The following is a 19,339-nucleotide window of genomic DNA, read 5'->3' as shown; positions in this document are numbered from 1 at the left end:
ACGGGCTCGTAATTTTTTCAGAAGGGCCAGGGGAAGCCGGCTAGGCTACCCATGGCTATTTACTCTGACAGTAGTCCCCGAAGCTGATCGAGCTTCGAGGCGGACAAAGGGACGAGAAGCTTGGTTAGCTTCTTATCCTGAAGAGCCGGCTTTGCTTGTGCACGCCGACTTCAGAGAGCTCCGGCTCTCGTAGGCGGGAACGCGGGCCACGTGGCGACGAAATCCTGCCAACGCACGCGCGCGACGGGACATCGCCGCAGGCCCGGGCCCGCCACTCACAGGCCTCGGTCCGAGCGCGGATCTTCCATGGCCCACATGGACCGCTCGCCTTCCCGCGGCGGTTTTATTCTGCCATCATGGCACAGTAATCGCGGGACGTGGGGGAGTGGGCACGATCGATCCCCACACTTCCCCACGCCGCGCCTCCTCGGCTCCGCCACGGGAGCCTATAAGTAGGGGGAGGAGGGGGGCTACAGAGGTTCGCACGCTCTCTCTCGCTCCGCCCCTTCTCGTCCTCCTTTCTTCCTCTCGTTGCCGCGGCAACCTCCCATCTCAGCGCCGCCGCGCCGCCACGTCGTCTTGCTCCCATGGCGCTGTCGAGCTCATGGGACGGCTCCATCGTCCATGAGGACCATGTTGATTTCCTCTGCCAGACTCGGCGCCTACCCGACGCCAACCTCATGCGGGTCCGCCTGGCGCCGGAGACGGAGATCTCGCCGGCACCGGAGGAGGGTGAGCGGGTCGTCTTCCGCTCGCACTTCCTACGCGGCTTCGGCCTTCCGGTGAGCGGATTTTTGCGCTTCTTCCTCGAGTTCTACAACCTTCAGCCGCATCACCTCACGCCCAATGCGGTGATGCTGCTGTCGGCCTTCGTCTCTCTCTGCGAAGGTTTCTTGGGGCTGCTCCCCACGCTGGAGCTCTGGGGGGAATTCTTCCAGAGCAAACTCGGCACCGTCGTCGCAGGCGTGCCCGCCCCCTGCGGGGCCTTCATCGCCATGAGGAGGGCGGGCGAGAACAACCCATTCCCGCCCATCCCCCTGATCCAGTCGGTGAAGATCTGGCAGAAGTCATACTTCTACGTGAAGAACGTCGCCGAGCAAGGAGACCACGTCAACCTGCCGGCTTACGTAGCCGGCCCGCCGGCTGGGAGGCAGCCCTCATGGATTTTCCGGTCCCGGTCACTGTCTCAGGCCGGGAACGCTGCCGTCTCCCGACTTCGGGTGATGATCCAGTCGGAAGGTCTGAACGGGGCCGACTTGGTGGCCGCCTTCATGGAGCGCCGGATATCTCCTCTCCAAAGCCGGCCCCACATGATGTGCCAGATGAGCGGCCGCTTCGACCCAAGCCGGCTGAGCACCCGGGAGATGCCTCACGCGGAGGTGTCATACATGGTTAATTATATCTCCAATTGCAAGCTCGCCGAGGACTGGCGATACGGCAAGGCGCCGTATTCTCGCGCCAACCCTCCGCCCATGGTAAGCTTTCTTCTCTTTCTTCTTTTCGTTGGTAGCCGGCTTTATGATGGCCGGCTTCAGATCGGTCGGTTCTTCTTAGCAGAACCCTCTTCTCCCGCCGACGACCGGGGCAGCAGGGATAGAACGCCAGTACGCCCCCGACCGCACGGCGGACGACGTCGACGACCCGGACTTGGGGGCGGCCGCCATGGAAGACGCCGTCGTGGGGGACGATGCCGAGCCCGGGGCACAAGGCTCACCGCCAGCTTCGAGGACTGGCCGGATGATTTCGAAGCCGAAGTCGCCCCGCATCGCCAGCCGGCGGCCGACCATCAGGGCGCGGGCTCGTCCATCGCGCCGGCTGCCGGCGGCGGTGCACAAAAGCGTCGGGCCGCTTCAGGCCTCTTCGGCAGTCGGCCGAAGAAGTCCAAAGCCTCTACCGCGGCGACCAAGCGAGATGAGACGGCTGCGAACGCGGCCCGCTTCCGCAAGGCGGTGAAGCAGCCTCAGGCGGTCTCAGCGTAAGTCGTCAATTGCCCTGTCGCAGGCTTTTCATCATTCTCTTCTTGTTCGAACATTCTTCTTAACTTTTTCCCGCTTGCTGGACAGGGCGCCGCTTTCCCTTGAGCGGGGTCCGGGCGGCTCCGTAATGGGGCCGGCTGGAGGGTCTTCGAGCTCCCGCCGCGTGGACCCCCGCGCCGATCTCAGGGAAGCCACGGAGCGGAATGCCCGTGAGGCGCGGGAGGAGCGCGAGTCGGCGGAAAAAGCGGCCGCCTAGGCGGCGAAGGAGCAGGCCGGCGCGGCAGCCAAGGCCCAGGCGGAGTCGGCGACCGCGGAGACGGAGGCGGGGGGTTCGCGCAACCAGCCTCCGCTGCTCGCCATTCCCCTCCGAGCCGTGACCCCTGACACCCCACTGCCCTTGGCGGAGGAAATCGTCCGAGACCCGCCGCTGATGGAGAGGAGGGAGGACTCCGTGGCCTTCGCGAGGAGAGCGCCACCAGCAGCGCCAACCAGAGTGGGCCAAGGCGGCCAACCATCAGCGGCGCCAAAGGAGCCGGCCGGGGATGAGCCGGACGACAGAGCCGGCCTCGAGGTGCGGCCGGTGATGCGTCGGCACGCAGGGGGAGGCGCCGCTCCGCCGGAGTCGCACCGAGTCGCGGGCGCAGGCCAGTCGGCTGAAGATCCGGAGGCGGCCAGCACTGCCACGTCCGAGTGGACTCCCAGCGGGGGGACTGGCGAGCTGAATGTGGCGGCTCAAGGGGTACAGAGCCGGCTTCAAGCTCAGGCCGCCCTGCTGCAGCAGTTTACCCAGGAGTTCCTATCGACGCGAGCCGCCATCCGGGTGAGTCCTTCATTCTTGGCTGTTTTGATCTCTTGATTTCTTCCGTGGGGGCGCGTCAGCGCACCCACTGGGTGTAGTCCCCGAGATTCGGGCCGACTGCTGCGCAGTCGGGTCGAATCTTTCTTGACAACCACCTCATCTTTGCTTCTTGTCTGAATCTTTCAGGAATATCATAACCTCCGTGCTGCCGCCTTCAACTCCCAGGCTCGGGATTTGAGTCGGAGGACCGACGACCTGGCCGACAGCCGAAGTAAGTGCTTGATTTTGTCTGTCTCCTATGGGGGCGCGTCAGCGCACCCACTGGGTGTAGTCCCCGAGATTCAGGCCGACTGCTGCGCAGTCGAGTCAGATCTTTCTTGACGACTTTTTCCTTATTGGTTTGTCTTTTTCTTTGTCTTCAAGGGCCAACGCCGACTTGAGGAAGGAGCTCGGCGAAGCGCAGGCCGCCCTTCATACCAAGGACGCCGAGTACGCTGCCTTGGTCCAGGAGCGTGACCGCCTGGCCAAGAAGCTGGCTGACCAGGAGAAGAGCCACAAGGCGGCCATGCAGCAAGCGCAGGATAGCGAGGCCGCCTTGAAGGCATAGTATGAGACCGAGGCGGCGAGCTGGGCTGAGACCCGGCGAGCGCTTGATGAGGGCTTCGGCCGCATCGAGGACTTGATCAATGGTAAGCCGCCTTCCTCGCTCCTCTCCTGCCCCTTGGCGTCTGGTTCTTGTTCTAACTTGTGCTGCTGCCTATTTCCTTGCGCAGACTACTTTCCCGGCTACTCCGCCTTTGCCTCCCAAAGCATCGAAGCCCATCGCGAGGCACGCCTTCAGGCGGGGGCCAACATCGCGCCGGATGCAAACCGGACGCTTGAGGAGCAGCTCTTGGCTGCCCAGGCGCGGTTGCAGCCGGCTCATCGGATGCTTCGCCGGCTCCAACGTGCCGGGGCGCAAGTGTTGGCCGCCCTCTGGCCCGGCGAGACGATCCCCCGCACCCCAAGCCGGACTGCCGACTGGTTGGAAGTCGCAGTCGGTCGCTTTGAGGCTTGGAAATCGTCGGCGGCCCGCCTCGGAGCCGGGCGGGCGTTGGAGTTTGTTCGAGCTTGGTACCCAGGGCTGAGCTTGGACCAGCTGCGCACTTGGCGGATGGAGGCCGAGGCGGAGCTAGAGGAGGTGAGGCCGGCTATCGCCCAGCGTGCTTCGATGATCGCCGAGTGCATTGACATCAGCATTTTTGCACCCGAAATCGATGATGACGGTGTTGCCCAGTCGGAGGAGTGGTTCGGGCTAAACCCGGCGGTGGGCGAGGACTCGGCGGAGGAGATCGCTTTCAGCGACGAGGGCGAGGATGACGAGGAGGAGGACGGCGAAGACGTCGAGCCGGCTGGTGGAACAACCGGCCGACCTCAGGCCGACCGTGCCTCCAGCAACGAGGCGCGTGGAAGCGCGCCCTCTGCGGGAGGCGGTGACCAAGCCGAGGTTCGGCAGCCGGCCGCTCCTTCAGCCGGCACAACCGTCTCTACCAACCAGCCCAGCTCGTCGGTCGCTCCGCCGGCTTGACCTGCCGTCCTTATTTTTCTTGCTTGTTGTCTTTTGAACAATCTTCATTAAGTTTTCGCAGTTCCACCCACTAGGGGTGTATCCAAACTATGTTGAATGCTGGCCTCTCGGAGGTCTTTTATGTAAATGTTATTATGTGCATGTTTGGTTTCCATTCGCGTATGCTTTTTATCCTTAGGCTTTTTCCTCTGCCGCCTTCCCTCTTTGGGGAGGCACGTACTTGAGCTTTCTTGGATTGAAGTGAAGTGAATGGAAACCGGCCGGCCGGCTACTCTGGTAGCCATTCGGCGGTGGGAGAAAAACTGGCTTTTGTTATATTAGTCCGTTAGTCCCTAGCCGTTTTTCGTGTGGGCGCCCGTTCCTGCCTTTAACTCTTGCCAGTCGGACAGCCGGTTCTTTGAACTGCGACTTTTGGCAAGAGAAAGCTTGGGAGCCGGCACACTACTTGTCTGACTGCGGGTAAGACTTCTAATATAACTCCAGTCGGCCAGTCCCCGGGCCAACTAGTCGAACCCGGTGCCGGACGGAACAAGTAAATGAAAAGGCAAAGTCATAAGCATGATACTTTTCATTCATAGATAAGAGATGGCAGTCCCCGAGCCCTCCTCGGGGGGCCTATTGTCTCGTACTTAATACAAAAGTTAGCGTGATACATACTGTATTTCAACTGTAAAATCTTCGAAGGAGGTTGGCGTTCCATGGTCGTTCCGACTCCTTGCCGGAGTCATCTCTCTTGCGTGCCTTCGGCTTCTGTGCGTCGATCAGGTAGTAGGAGTCATTGCCTAGAGCTCTGCTGATGAAGAAGGGGCCTTCCCAAGGGGCCGAGAGCTTGTGCTGGCCGGCTGTTCGCTGGATCAAACAGAGCACAAGATCGCCCTCTTGAAAAGATCTTGGCCTGACCTTTCGGCTGTGGTAGCGGCGCAAACCCTGCTGGTAGATGGCAGACCGGCTGAGGGCTAACAGCCGGCTTTCTTCCAGCAGGTCTACACCGTCTTCTCGTGCTTCCTTGGCCTTCGCTTCTGTGTACATGGATACTCGAGGCGAGTCGAACTCGATGTCAGTTGGGATGACCACCTCGGCACCATACACAAGGAAGAAAGGGGTGAAGCCGGTTGACTTGTTTGGAGTAGTGCGCAGACTCCAGAGGACAGTTGGCAGCTCATCGAGCCAACAGCCGGCTGAACGCTCCAGAGGTATGACCAGTCGGGGCTTGATGCCGGAGAGGATGAGGCCGTTGGCTCGCTCGACCTGGCCGTTTGACTGCGGGTGGGCGACGGACGCTAAGTCCAGCCGGATACCTTGGGCTGCGCAGAAACGTGCCAAGGCTCCTTTGGCAAAATTCGTGCCATTGTCGGTGATGATGCTATGTGGCACGCCGTACCGAGTCGTTATGTCTGCGATGAATGTCACAGCAGTCGGCCCATTCAGCTTCTTGATCGGCTTTGCTTCAATCCACTTGGTGAATTTGTCCACGGCGACGAGCAGATGCGTCATGCCGCCGCGCGCCGTCTTGAATGGGCCCACCATGTCCAGTCCCCAAACGGCGAAGGGCCAGGTGAGGGGAATGGTCTTGAGTGCCGAAGCTGGCATGTGTTGCTTGGAGCTGAAGAGTTGGCACCCCTTGCAATTTTTAACTAATTCTTTGGCGTCGTCCAAAGCGGTTGGCCAGAAGAAACCATGGCAGAAAGCTTTGGCGACGAGTGATCTTGAAGCCGCATGGTGTCCGCATTCTCCTTGGTGAATGTCTCTGAGGATTGCGATGCCCTTCTCTTGTTCGACGCACCTTTGGAGGATTCCAGTGACACTGCGCTTGACGAGTTCTCTGTTGACGATTGTGTATGCTCCGGCTCGACGTTGGATTTGTCTTGCCTCTGTTTCGTCAGCCGGCAGATCTTGGTTTACTAAGAAGTTGAGGATGGACTGAGCCCATGACGGAGCCGCGACTTCTCCTACTGCCAATGTGGCTACAGCCACCAGGGTGGGCGGGCTGTGTGGTGAAATGCTGGAGTCGGCCGCCGGCTGTTGTGCTGGTGCAGTCCCCGGGCTGGCTACCGCAGTCCCCGAGCCGGCTACTGCAGTCCCCGAGCCGGGTGTGGCAGTCCCCGAGCCGGCTACGGAGGTCTTGGGGTCGCTTGCTTGGTTCTTCGAGCCGGACCCGGCCGCGTCGGGGTCAGGCAGCACGAAGATGGAATCAGACTCTGGAGACGGCTTGATAGACGACTTGAGGAGGCGTTGTAGAGCGACGCCGGTTGGTATTGCTTGCCGAGTGGAGCCTATTCGAGCCAGGGCATCGGCTGGCTCGTTGTCGGCTCGCGGTACGTGGAAGAACTCGCATCCTTCAAAGTATCCGCTGAGTTGTTGGACCAGGAAGCGGTAGCTTGCCATATTTGCGTCCTTGGCGTCCCAGTCGCCGGATGATTGCTGGATCATCAAGTCCGAGTTGCCATAACATAGGATCCAGCGGATGCCGAGTTCCTTGGCAAGCCGGAGCCCGTGTATGAGCACCTCGTACTCGTCCACGTTGTTGGAGGCGGCAAAGTGAATTTGCAGCGTGTATCTGAGCTTGTCGCCTTTGGGAGAGGTAAGGACGATGTCGGCTCCCAAGCCGGTGCGCATCTTGGACCCGTCAAAGTGCATGCGCCAATGGGTGGAGTCGGGAGCCGGCGGCAGGTACTGGGTCTCGGCCCAGTCGACGAGGAAGTCGGCCAGTGCTTGGGACTTGATGGCGGTGCGGGGCTGGTAGAAGATCGTGTAAGGGGCCAGCTCGATGGCCCATTTCGCCACCCGGCCGGATGCGTCCCGGCTGCCTATGATCTCGGCTAGCGGGGCGGTGCATACGACCGTGACGGGGTGCTCTTGAAAGTAGGGCTTCAGTTTCTTGGCGGTGAAGTGCACGCCGTAACACATCTTCTGGTAGTGTGGGTAGTTCTGCTTTGAAGCGGACAGCACCTCGCTCAAATAATACACCGGCCTCTGGACCGGCTGGGCTCGGCCTTCTTCTGGGCGTTGGACTACGATGACGGTGCTGACCACCCGGCTGGTTGCGGCGACGTAAAGGAGCATGGGCTCTTTCTCAGTCGGCGCCGCGAGGACAGGCGGCGTGGCCAGCATCTTCTTCAGCTCGTGAAAAGCTTGGTCGGCCTGGTCGTTCCACTCGAAGTGAGTGCTCTTCTTCATGAGGCGGTAGAGGGGGAGAGCCTTCTCTCCGAGTCGGCTGATGAAGCGGTTCAAGGAGGCCAAGCATCCGGTGAACTTTTGGATGTCTCGAAGCTTGGTGGGGATCGCCATTCTCTCGATGGCCTTGATCTTCACCGGGTTGCATTCGATGCCGCGTTCGGAGACCAGGAAGCCTAAGAGCTGGCCGGCTGGCACTCCGAACACGCATTTCTCGGGGTTGAGCTTGATTTGGAACCGGCGCAGGTTCTCAAACATTTCCTTGAGGTCTCCCAGCAAAGTGCCACGCTTCTCCGTCTTCACCACAATGTCGTCCATATAGACGTGAGCGTTTCTGCCGAGTTGCTTGAGGAGGCACTTCTGCATGCAATGCTGAAAAGTGGCACCGGCATTTCTTAAGCCGAATGTCATAGTCAGGTAGTAGAAGGCTCCAAATGGCGTGATGAAGGCAGTCTTCAGGCGGTCATCCGGATCTAGCTTTATCTGGTGATATCCTGAGTAAGCATCCAAGAAACTCAGCAGCTTGCATTCGGCCGTGGAGTCTATCACTTGGTCAATCCTCGGCAGGGCAAAGGGATCTTTGGGGCAAGCCTTGTTGAGGATCGTGTAGTCTATACACATGCGCCACTTGTTATTCTTCTTTAGCACAAGGACCGGGTTGGCGAGCCACTCTGGAAAGAAAACTTCCATAATGAAGCCGGCTGCCAGAAGCCGGGCTATCTCCTCTCCCACAATCCTGCGTTTCTCCTCCGACAGTCGGCGAAGGGGTTGTTTGACTGGCTTTGCGTCTTCTCGGACGTGTAGTTTGTGCTCGGCGAATTTCCTCGGAACACCCAGCATGTCCTTGGGGGACCATGCAAAGATGTCCCGATTCTCACGGAGGAAATCGGCGAGCTCGCCTTCCTATTTGCTGTTCAGGCTTGCCCCGATGACGGCAAACCTCTCTGGATGCTCGGGGTCAAGAGGTATCTTCTTCGTCTCCTTGGCCGGCTGGAAATATCCTTGAGCATCATGCTCCTTGGGGTCGGGGGACATGGCCGACTGCTTGCCGGCTATGGCCACACTCGGTCCAACATCTTCTTTTCTTCGGCAATCACAAGGGACTCGGCCAGCCGGCTGCTGGCTGCTGCGCACTCAGAGGACTTCTTGTAATCGCCGGCTACGGTGATGACGCCTTTGGTGCTTGGTATCTTCATCTTGAGGTATGCATAGTGGGGAACTGCCATGAATTTGGCCAAGGCAGGTCGGCCAAGCAATACATGGTAAGGGCTCTCCAGGTCCACCACTTCGAACCAGATCGCTTCCCGGCGGAAATGCTCCTTGTCCCCAAAAAGTACACAATCTTGATCTTGCCAATGGGGGCGCAGGACAGGCCAGGTACGATGCCATGGAACACTGTTCGAGTGGGCATGAGCTGCTTCGTCTTGATATTTAGCTTCTCTAGGGTGTCACGGTACAGGATGTTGATGCTGCTCCCGCCGTCTATCAGCACGCGGGAGAAGCGGGCAGCGCGTCTGTCCGTCGCGAGGGTGGCTTCCAGGACCAGCGCATAAGAGCCGGGAGACGGCATCACCTCTGGATGGTCGGCCCGGCTCCAGCTGATGGGCTTTTCTGACCAATGCATGTGTCCGGCGGGGTTGGCAGCGACCACGCTGACTTCCTGGTGCTCTCGGTGTTTGCTGCGCCGGTCTTCGGGCTGGCTCGTAAAGACGATGTAGGTCGCTTACTCGTCAGGGAACTCGTCATGCACGGCTCCGACTGCGGGCCGAGCGGCCAGAGGCGGCGGAGGCGGAGGCGGCGGGCCGGCAGGCGGAGGCGGCGCGAGCCCCTCGCCTTTGGAGATTCGGGTGAGCCAATGGCACTTCCGGGTTGTGTGGTTGGACGGCTTCGCGCCGCTGTGGAACTTGCACGGGGCGTCGAGAGTTTGCTCGTAGGAGAAGGCCGGCTGCCAAGCCGGCCGCCCGCCCTTGGGCTTCTTGGGCGCGGGTCGCCCTTCAGGCGGCGCCTCTTCAACTGTGGCCACCTGCCGACTAGCGGGAGGCGGCGCGGGGCCCTTGCGCTTGTGGTCGTTCGAGTGTGGGCGTCGGCTGGAATCCCCAGCCGGCGTCTTGGGCGTCGGGTCGAGTACTTTCTCGGACGCGTCTACCCGAAGCTCGGTCTTCATCGAAGAGTCGGCGGTGGCGTACTTGTCCGCTATGTCCAGAAGCTCGTCGAGGGTAGTCGGCTCGTCACAGAGGAGCTTGTGCTTGAGGAGGGTGCCTTCTCGGCATCCGGCTGTGAAGTATTCTATGGCTTGCACCTCGTGCACCCCCCGCAAGAATTGCGGAGCTCGGCTCAACGCGTGAGGTAGTCGCGAGTGGACTCGGCCGGGCCCTGTACGCACAGGGAGAGCTGCCTGGGCTTGGGGGCCTGCTTGTAGGTGCTGGTGAAGTTGCGGATGAAAGCTTTGGTGAAATCTAGCCAGCTGTTGATGCTGAGAGGCTTGAGGCTGTTGAGCCAGGTCCGCGCGTGCCTTGCAGCATGAGGGGCACGTACTTCATGGCAACATGCCGGTTACCGTTGGCTATGCTGACCGCCGTGGAGTAGTCGATCAACCAATCTTCCGGCTTCACGGAGCTGTTGTACTTGGGCGTGTCTCTTGGGAGCGAGAACCCTCTGGGGAAAGGCTCGTCGCGGATGCGGGGGCCAAAACAAGGCGGGCCGACATCGTCTTCTTCTTCCAGCGCCAGGGATCGCGCCAGGCGGTCGATCCGATGGCGAGCGTCGTTCTCGCCGACTCCTTCGCGGCGACCTAGTCGGCCACTGAGAGTCGGGTGCGCCACTGGCGGCGGGGCGGGATATCTCTCTCCACGGGGTCGAGGCGGAGGCGGGTTGCCCCGCCATTCCATGGCTCAGGGATGGCCATCCGCATCTCGCTCGATGGAGATTCGGGTCCGGCTTCGGCTGGCCGCCGGCTCTTTCTCACGCCGCGTGCGGGTGTTGCTCGTAGTCGGTGTCCGGGACGTCGCGCCGTGATCTCGGCGCGGGGGAGGGCTTCTCGCGCGGGGTCGGCTTTGTGCCGCCGTGCGGCTGCATCGATCAGCTGCTGAATGCGCCGGGTCATGTGGGGGAGGTCTTCGGCCTCCAAGCCGTCCAACTCGTCAACGGCCGCCTGGGCGGCGCGCAGGTTCTCGAGTGGAGTGGCGTAGACTGGGTGGTCGACTCCCAGCGTGTCGGCGATGACGGCGCCGCGTTGCTTGACAAGGCCGGCCCGGCTTGGCCCGCCCGGGGCCGGCGTGCCGAAGGCGGCGCGGTCAGCTTCGCGCTGGTAGGCCTCTGTGAGGCGTCTCACGGAAGCTAGCCTCCGGCCCTCTGCAAGGAGGGCGAGGCGGCGTGCCTCCAGTGCTTCGTCGTCGGCATTAGCCGGGAGCGGGGTGGAAAAGTCGTGGGCCGCCGCGTGCGGGGCGTCGTGGGCGCTCTCGTCGGCCGGGCCGCCGTGGCCGATGACCATCACCTCGGTGGTGACAGTATCGCGGCCGTCGGTCCGAGGAAGCGGGTCATTGTAGATCGCGACGTTGGTGGGGAAGGTGTCGAAGGAGGCCGTGTCGGAGTCGACAGGCATCGGGTCGGTGGAGCCAACCGACTCCGGATCCTCAACGGGCTCGCTGGAGACATGGAGCTGGCCGAGGAGGTTGGCGAGGTGGTCGGTGCCCGCATCGGAGGCGAGCTCGTCGGAGATGAGGGTTTCGTCGAGGAGATCGGCGGGGCTGCTCGCCGCACAGATGCTGGTGACGCCTTGCAGCGCGTCGTGGCAAGCACCATCGGGCGTGCTGGGCTGGCTACGCTCGCTGGGGAGGAAGAGGGTTCCCGTCCAGGACAGGTCTCCGGACGACGGTGCACCTGGCCCCACGGTGGGCGCCAAATGTCGGGTGGTAGGTGCGACATATGCCAACGGGTGGCTTATCATTGTGGGAGCCAGTAAGACGTCGCCGGTGCCTGGAAACGGGATGAGGCGAAGACATGCACGCCGGCGAATCTTACCCAGCTTCGGGGCTCTCCGTGGAGATAACACCCCTACTGCTGCTCTGCGGGGTCTCCGCATGATCTCTAGATGAACAAGTAGCTACACAATGCTCCTTGAGCTGTTCGGTGGGAGGAGGAAGAAGGGCACGACTGGCTTACTTCTCCTCCTTGTGTGTGTCTAAAACTAGCTGAGGGTCAAACCCTTTGCATGGGTGCCCCGGGGGGTTTATATAGGCCTACCCCCCGGGGGTACAATGGTAATCCGACAGGGCGCGGGGCCCTGCCGTCTGTGACTGCGCTCACCGGCTTCTGCGCCGACTGCTGGGGCCCGCCGGCTGGTGGGTCCCGCCGGCTATCAACTCCTTGGCAACAGGCAGGCCCCACTGCCAAGGGTCTTGTCGACGGCTGGTCATTGTTGCCTCAACCTGATGACGAGGGCTTCGTCAAGGTAAGCGTGGCTACAGTGCCGCCGTCCTGCGGGCGATCACTGTAGACATACCGCGTCTTGTCTCCCTAATGGGGCGTCTTCTTCGAGGGGGGAAGCGAGCCGGCTGCGGGGAGCCGGCCCTGTCTCGGGCCGACTGGGGGAGGTCTGGCCGTCTTCGGGCGTCTCTCTGCCCAAAGGGGCCCACCGCCCGTGGGCCATACTGGCGGCCCGTCGTGGATGACATCAGGGTCAACATGGCAACAGTGTCGCACCGGACGGGTCACGGCCACTCCGTACGGCGCACTGTATCAGGCGTGCTCCGGATTCAGGGGTGGCAGGCTTTACTGTAGCCACGGCCCGTCTCATCGCCGCTAGGTGGATGCAAACTTTGAGGGTACGGTCTCGGCCGCTCTATGGGAGCCGGCTTCTCGGAGTCGGCCTTCTCGCGGCCGGCTTCTCGAAGTCGGCCCTCCCATGACTTTTTTCATGAGGGCTAAAGTCGGGCCGCCTTCCGAAAGCCGGCCTGGGTGACAGCCAGCAAGGGGAAGGCGGCCCCATATCTTGAATTCCTGAGAGCCGGACGGGCTCGTAATTTTTTCAGAAAGGCCAGGAGAAGCCGGCTAGGCTACCCATGGCTATTTACTCCGACAAGCGGTCTGACTGGGTCCACCAAATACACGCGTCTCGCGCAGGGGCTAATTGCGTGAGCGCACGGCGGAAAATTCGTACAGTGCGCCGTTCTCCAACGATTCCCAAAAGAAAATTGGGGAACCCCGCAAAACGCCATGGCGGAACGAAATACGCCCGGCTATGGACCCCGTCCGAAACCTCAACTTTGGATCCCTCCTCCTCCCCGAACGTGGCAGCCCAGACCCGACCCGACCCTCCCTGCCCTGCCCGGCGTGCAGCAAAAGGCGCCGACACTGCCATGCCACAGTAGGCACCAAAAAAGAGAGCCCGAAACGCAACACGACGCCATCATTTGCTGCTCCATTCGAATTTCGAACGCCGCCGGCCGCTCCGCTCCACCCCCCAATCCCTCCACGCGAAAAGCCACGCCGCGCACCAAAGCGGCGTCACGACACCACACTCCACTCTAGCCACAGGCCACAGCCAAGCGGCGGCAGCTCCGGCAGCGCGGCTAGCAGGAGGAGAGAGAGATGAGGAAGGCGGCCGCGGCCTCGCGCTACGCCTCCTACGACGACTCCCCGTCGCCCTCCCCGTCCCCGCGCCGCGCCGGGCCCGCCGCCGCCGCATCGGGGACGCCGGGGCAGCAGCACGGGAGCCGCGCGCTGGTCGCCGTCAGATCCGGCCGCGGCGACCTGCGCTGCCAGGCGCCGCAGCCCCAGCCGCACGGCAACCTGGGCTCCGTGCTCCGGCGGCTCATCTCCATGGACAAGAAGCCCAGCGCCAAGAACCTGCTCCCCGTCCCTCCCGCCGCCGCCGCCGCCCCCGCGAAGAACGGCAGCGGGGCCAAGCTGCCCGGTCTGTCGCGGAAGCTGTTCCAGAAGGCGCCGCCGGAGGCCAAGAAGAAGGCCCTCACCGAGGTCAAGAACAGCGGCAACGCCAACACGCGGACGCTCGCCATGGTGCTCCGCAGCGAGCGGGAGCTCCTGTCGCAGAACAAGGAGCAGGAGGACGAGATCGCCGCGCTCCGCCTCCAGCTCCAGCAGAAGGACAGGGAGGTGCGCCGCTGCTAGTGAACACACATCCCTTCCTCCTCCTGTGTTATCAATTGCTGATGGAGTAATCGTGGTAATGGTGAGTAGGTAGAGCGGCTCAAGGATCTGTGCCTGCGCCAGCGGGAGGAGATCAGCACGCTCAAGGACGCCGTCCTGTTCCCGGACACTGAGCCGGACCGCCACGTCCGGGATGAGATTTCGGCTCTCACCGGGCAGATCCAATGCCTCGCCGATGAGCTCGCCCAGGCATGTTCTTACGATTTCTGATGCATTCCTAATCCTAGTGCAATCTTTCAGTACCAATCTAATGTTCGGTTGCTATTGTTTCAGGTCAAGGCCGAGAAGAACACCTCAAGATCATGTTTTGATGATGAATATTGCTCCTCCCCAAGCACGCCCGTGCTTAACGAGGAGACCGCCTTCTCTCTGGTATGATCGTTTGCTGCACAGTTCTTTTGTTAAGATTGAACGTGTATATGCCAGTTTTGTTTTGCAGATGCTTCAACAATTTTATTTGTCACTATTAGATGGTGTACATATTATTCCGCAAATTGCTTTTGGTTGTTTTCTTGAATTCAGACTTGTGTGACTACGTTTGCAACACACATATCTTTCGGAACCTGCTAATCCATGTGCTATGGTTCAAAAATAATATCCCCTTCGATCCATATTAATTGTCGCTGATATCCATATTAATTATTGCTGATTTAGGAGTAATAATCCAGAGGCCAACCATGCCAATGCCAGAATTTGATGTCTTCATAACTGCAAATGGTTAACAAACGGTCACCCCACCGGCCACTGGCAAACGGCCTTCTACAAGATTTTACTATTTAAGAATCAGAGAAAAGTATACATATTTATACATGAAAAAGAGCACACAGGACGATCCAGGTCAATCTTTGCTACGCAAATTGTCCATGGAAACAGTGAAAGGAGAAGATTTGACCGAATTATGCTTTGATATAAAAGATTCATACTACTAATGTACTGTGCCATGTTACAATTGGTAGAGGGGATCGTATACTCCCTCTGTTTGTTTTTAGTCTGCATATAAGATTTGGTCAAAGTCAAACTTTGTAAAGTTTGACCAACTTTGTTGAAAAAAATATCAACATTTGCAATACTAAAGCTATATGGTATGAAAACTAATTTCATGATGCATCTAACAATATTGATTTCATATTGTGAATCTTGATATTTTTTTCTATAAACTTAGTCAAAGTTGATAAAGTTTGACTTTGACCAAATCTTATATGCAGACTAAAAATAAACGGAGGGAGTATTTATTACTATTAAATGGCCCTAGCAAATGTTTAACAGCCATTAAGCTATATAAATGACATTTGCATTGGGCTAACCTTAATATTTTTGTTACTGTTAAATGGCCCTGACAAATGTTTAACAGCCATTAAGCTATACAAATGGAAAATATATCTGCAAAGGCTTTTTTTAGAACCATGCTTTTAATATTTGGAATGCGCTTCTAGAACGTTTTGGTTTGCGTGTTTCTTATGTCCTTTTTGGAGGAATGCCCATTATTATCAATATTCTCATGGACTTTGATGACTTAATCAAAAGTACACCTCACACCTTAATTCAGATACAGCAGGAGTAACTTTAGTCTACTGTCTCATGCTTTGTCCTGCTTTCTTTTTTTAAATACGGGTACACCACATTGTTAACAACTTCCAATTGTTCTTAACTTGTTTTGATGTTAAGTTGTTAGATTTATCTCATATTCAGTTCATACTCTTTTTTTTTTTCCAAGTGATATTTGAGAACACTTTCTGCGCCGCCAAATTTGCAAGGACAATCCCTTACCTATGTTTCATGGTTATAATTTGTTTAGTCTGTTCCAGACTCCAAGTTCCAACTCTTCTCAAGAGCTTTATCATTCTTGCCGTTTGCAAACTATCTGTTGCAACAAGAGCATAAAAATACCCCCTACACAAATGAATCCTACATTGCATGACTGATGGCCACCTATCTGTGTGACTTGAATGACTGATCGTGTCCATTTTTCCTATGTGCTGTCATCGCAGGAGTGCAGCATCGGCGAAGCGGAGACGCCACCAAACTATGGTAGCCCTGACGAAATGTTCGTCAAAGATCTCAACCCCTGCCTAACACCTTTCTCCAAGAGCAGATCCGAGGTATCACCGCCTACTGCCAGCACAATTTTCATCCATTTTCGCCCTTATTTCATCCTCGAGCAGCCAAAAAGCATTTCTCTCATCTCGACCCTGAACTTCTTGCCAGGAGTATGAGGAATCCTTGAGCTCTCACCGCAGCAAGGCGAGGCCGGACCCCCACCTCTCCAGCTCGCGCCGCAGGCCGATGTCGAAGAGCTCCGACCACCATCACAAGCCCACCTCGGGCACGGGGAGCAGCAAGCGGCGAGCGCACCGGTCCGACCAGGACAAGTCCTGCCAGAACCTGTTTTAGACCGTGAGTGAGCTCGGGCGTTGGAGTTGTTGTGTAATAATGATGTGCTATGCTATGCTATGTGTGCGTGTGGTTGCGAGCTTGGTTGTGCTTTGGTTCTTGATGGTCGATGCCTGCCAGATGTATGAACTCTGATGGTTTGATATGTTTTTTCCTGGAGAGATTCAGCCGTAATGTTTCGCTCGTGATTTCTGAATTGTGACAGGGATGTTATTTTTTCAATCTTTAAGGAGTACATCTTGTATTTTGGCTCAAACTTTGATCATAGTTTGACTCCGTTCCAAAATATAAGGTGTAAATTTTTTCATGAAAGCCAAACGCACAAACAACTGATGCTCTGCGGCCCCTTTTTTTCTTTCTCTTTTTTTGTTCTGATTCGAATTTGAGGTGCTCTCCCTCAGCCAGCCTCCGGCTGTGGAGATGTTCTGTATGATACCCTGGGACCTTGTCCTTTCCCTCTACTTAATAGTAATAATGTACGTGCAATGCATTTTATATTAGGTAGAATATTAGTTGCATGTTATATTAGGTAAAGATATATTTGTTGCACGTTGGTATTTGGTAAGATATCAATTACTTTTTTCACGGAAATGGTACGATATCAATTACATGGCAGATTTTATGAAACAGCGTGGAGTCAAAACGTGTTTATAACCAATGGTGTTGGAAATATGAGCAAGTTACTACAAGATTTAATCCAAATAATTATAAGATAAATCATGACTACAGTAGCAGAGATTAAACTAATCATGCAAACTAGCATAGCAGATGAACAGATCACATCTAGGGCACGTACTAGAAACATGAATTCTACCACGATCTCGAACGGGAAGGATAGAATCACATACGGTGCAGCGGGAGCAGCACCGTCGGCGTTGACGTTGTCGCCCATGTCGTCGAGGATGAGGCTGCCGAGGTCGGGAAAGAAGTCGTCGTTCGCGAAGTCGTCGCTGCCAGCAGTCGCGCGAGTGCGCTCCCCAAAAACCTGATCGCCCCTCTCCCGTACAGGATCACGAGAGGCGGGATTCCGGAGGCCTGCTGTACCTTCTCCCGGTGCACGCCGAAAGGAGGGATGGAGAAGACTTGCTTGGCGGCACAATGATCTGGAACGGTGGTGAGAAACCATACGAAGCGGCGGCGGCTAGGGTAGACGTAGAATCGGAAACGGTTCAGTAATTAACGCGTCCGTTAATTATTAATTAATGACTCATTAATTTTTCCTGAGCAGAAAAAATATAGACAATGTGCATAGCTCTGTCCTCGGCTCGGCTCAATCCCGCAACCCGCGGCGTGTCGTGACGAGGCGTGGCGTGGCGTGACGTGGCGAGGCGAGCGAGGAGGAGGAGGAGCGCGCGTGTAGGTATCCTCTTCTCATGCTCATACAAGTGGTAGAAGAGCTCACCTTATAAAGAGGTGCAACTCTCTCTCTCAACTTCCGGGGTGGGACTAAACTTTAGCCTCACTCACTCCACTCACATGTGTGCATGAATGGGCCAAGAGAATTTCAAAATTTTAGTTGGGCTTTGGGCCAAAGGCCTACTAGCAAAATTCCAATAATCCCCCACAAAGTCCCATTGGCACATCTCATCATTTAGTTTCAAAACATTGTTTTTATACCGGTGCTTAGTGGAGACTGTGAAGTTGAACTTCCACTTAGAGATTTATGCTACACTAGATCACAACTTGAATAGTGGACTATGCCTTGAACTACAAGTTTTCTGCGAGACTAGTTTCACACAAATTCTTGACCGATACTGGGCTGCCGCAAGGCTTCCCCGTGGGTGGAGCGTATACATCATACTCCATGGCCTTTTCATGAATTTATTAGAGAACACCCAATTCTCACAGACTGCGACGTTAACAGTCAAATTCATATAGGTGTGTTCCTCAGAAGATGTTCTGCAGGACAACATCTCTGCTTACCCGAATAAGCCACTTGGAACACATTAAGATAAGTATCAACCTGCCATGCAGATCAGGAGAGTATTGCATCTTCATGGAGTGGGATAGGTAATATAGGGATACTCTCCTCCCAGCTGACCAACAGCTTGTCTCCCACTTCTACTTCACGAGATCTCCGATCACATAGAGTGGGTTACCACTATGGACAACTCATGCGGCGGGTCTCAGACCCATCTCCATTGATGCATTATCTATCACATTACGTGATAGACCCTTTGTGAAGGGATCTGCCAAAATTTTCGACGTTTGAATATAATCCAACGTAATAACTCCAGAGTTCCTCAATTTTCTGACAGATTTCAGTCTCCTCTTCACATGCCTTGAGGACTTCATATTGTCCTTTGAACTATTTATTTTGATGATCACAGTTTGATTATCACAGTTCATCAGGATAGGGGGTATTGATTTTTCAACCATAGGTAAGTCCATCAAGAGTTCATGAAGCCACTTTGCTTCAACAGTGGCAGTGTCTAATGTTGTGAGTTCTGCTTCCATAGTTGACCTCGTTAAGATGGTTTGCTTGCAAGACTTCCAGGAAACAGCGCCACCACCAAGTGTGAAAACATAACCACTTGTGGCCTTAATCTCATCAGCATCAGATATCCAGTTTGAGTCACTATAACCCTCCAGTACCGTTGGATACCCGGTGTAGTGAATCCCATAGCTCGCGGTGCCTTTCAAATAACGCATAACTCCCTCAAGTGCATGCCAATGATCATCTCCCGGTTTTGACACAAACCGACTCAGCTTGCTCACAGCAAAAGAGATGTCAGGCCTCGTGGCAGTCGCCAAATACATAAGCGAGCCAATAATCTGAGAATACCTCAGTTGATCTCTAGCAATCCGTCGGTTCTTTCGAAGCAACACACTAGCATCATATGGAGTTGGAGAAGGCGTGCAGTCGCTATACCCAAAACGACTCAAGACCTTTTCCAAACAGTGAGACTGAAGCAGTGTGATCCCACCATTCTCATCTCTCAACAACTTGATGTTTAAGATAACATCAATTACTCCTAGATCCTTCATCTCAAAACAGCAAGATAAGAAATCCTTAACCTCCTTGATTAAATCAAGTTTGGTTCCAGAGATCAGTATGTCGTCGACATACAGACAAAGAATAACTCCTTCGTCCCCACCATAGCGATAGTACACGCACTTGTCATCATCGTTTACTACAACGCCGGCAGTAGTTAATGTTCTTTCGAAATTCTCATGCCACTCCTTAGGAGCTTGTTTAAGGCCATATAAAGACTTTAATAACTTGCACACCTTTCCTTCCTGACCAGGTACTACAAAACCATC

General features: G+C 56.5%; 1 protein-coding gene across 1 annotated transcript; it reads left to right on the top strand.

Moving 5' to 3' along the window:
* Positions 1-12,918: 12,918 nt before the first annotated feature.
* On the top strand, positions 12,919-16,297 carry LOC119303156. Its single transcript, XM_037580249.1, has 5 exons — positions 12,919-13,630; positions 13,715-13,873; positions 13,958-14,056; positions 15,673-15,783; positions 15,890-16,297. The coding sequence occupies exons 1-5, from the start codon at positions 13,106-13,108 to the stop codon at positions 16,073-16,075; spliced, it is 1,080 nt and encodes a 359-aa protein (XP_037436146.1). The 5' UTR covers positions 12,919-13,105; the 3' UTR covers positions 16,076-16,297.
* Positions 16,298-19,339: the final 3,042 nt, after the last annotated feature.

This window comes from Triticum dicoccoides, chromosome 5A (assembly GCF_002162155.2).
Source record: "Triticum dicoccoides isolate Atlit2015 ecotype Zavitan chromosome 5A, WEW_v2.0, whole genome shotgun sequence".
Taxonomy (NCBI): domain Eukaryota; kingdom Viridiplantae; phylum Streptophyta; class Magnoliopsida; order Poales; family Poaceae; genus Triticum; species Triticum dicoccoides.
Note: the sequence above shows the minus strand (reverse complement) of the source record. Positions and strands in the feature narration are given on the sequence as shown.

Coding starts and splice junctions, on each gene's coding strand:
- LOC119303156 (XM_037580249.1), top strand. CDS start 13,106: ATGAGGAAGGCGGCCGCGGCCTCGCGCTACGCCTCCTACGACGACTCC. Junction 13,874..13,957: donor TCGCCGATGAGCTCGCCCAG/GCATGTTCTTAC, acceptor CTATTGTTTCAG/GTCAAGGCCGAGAAGAACAC. Junction 15,784..15,889: donor TCTCCAAGAGCAGATCCGAG/GTATCACCGCCT, acceptor ACTTCTTGCCAG/GAGTATGAGGAATCCTTGAG.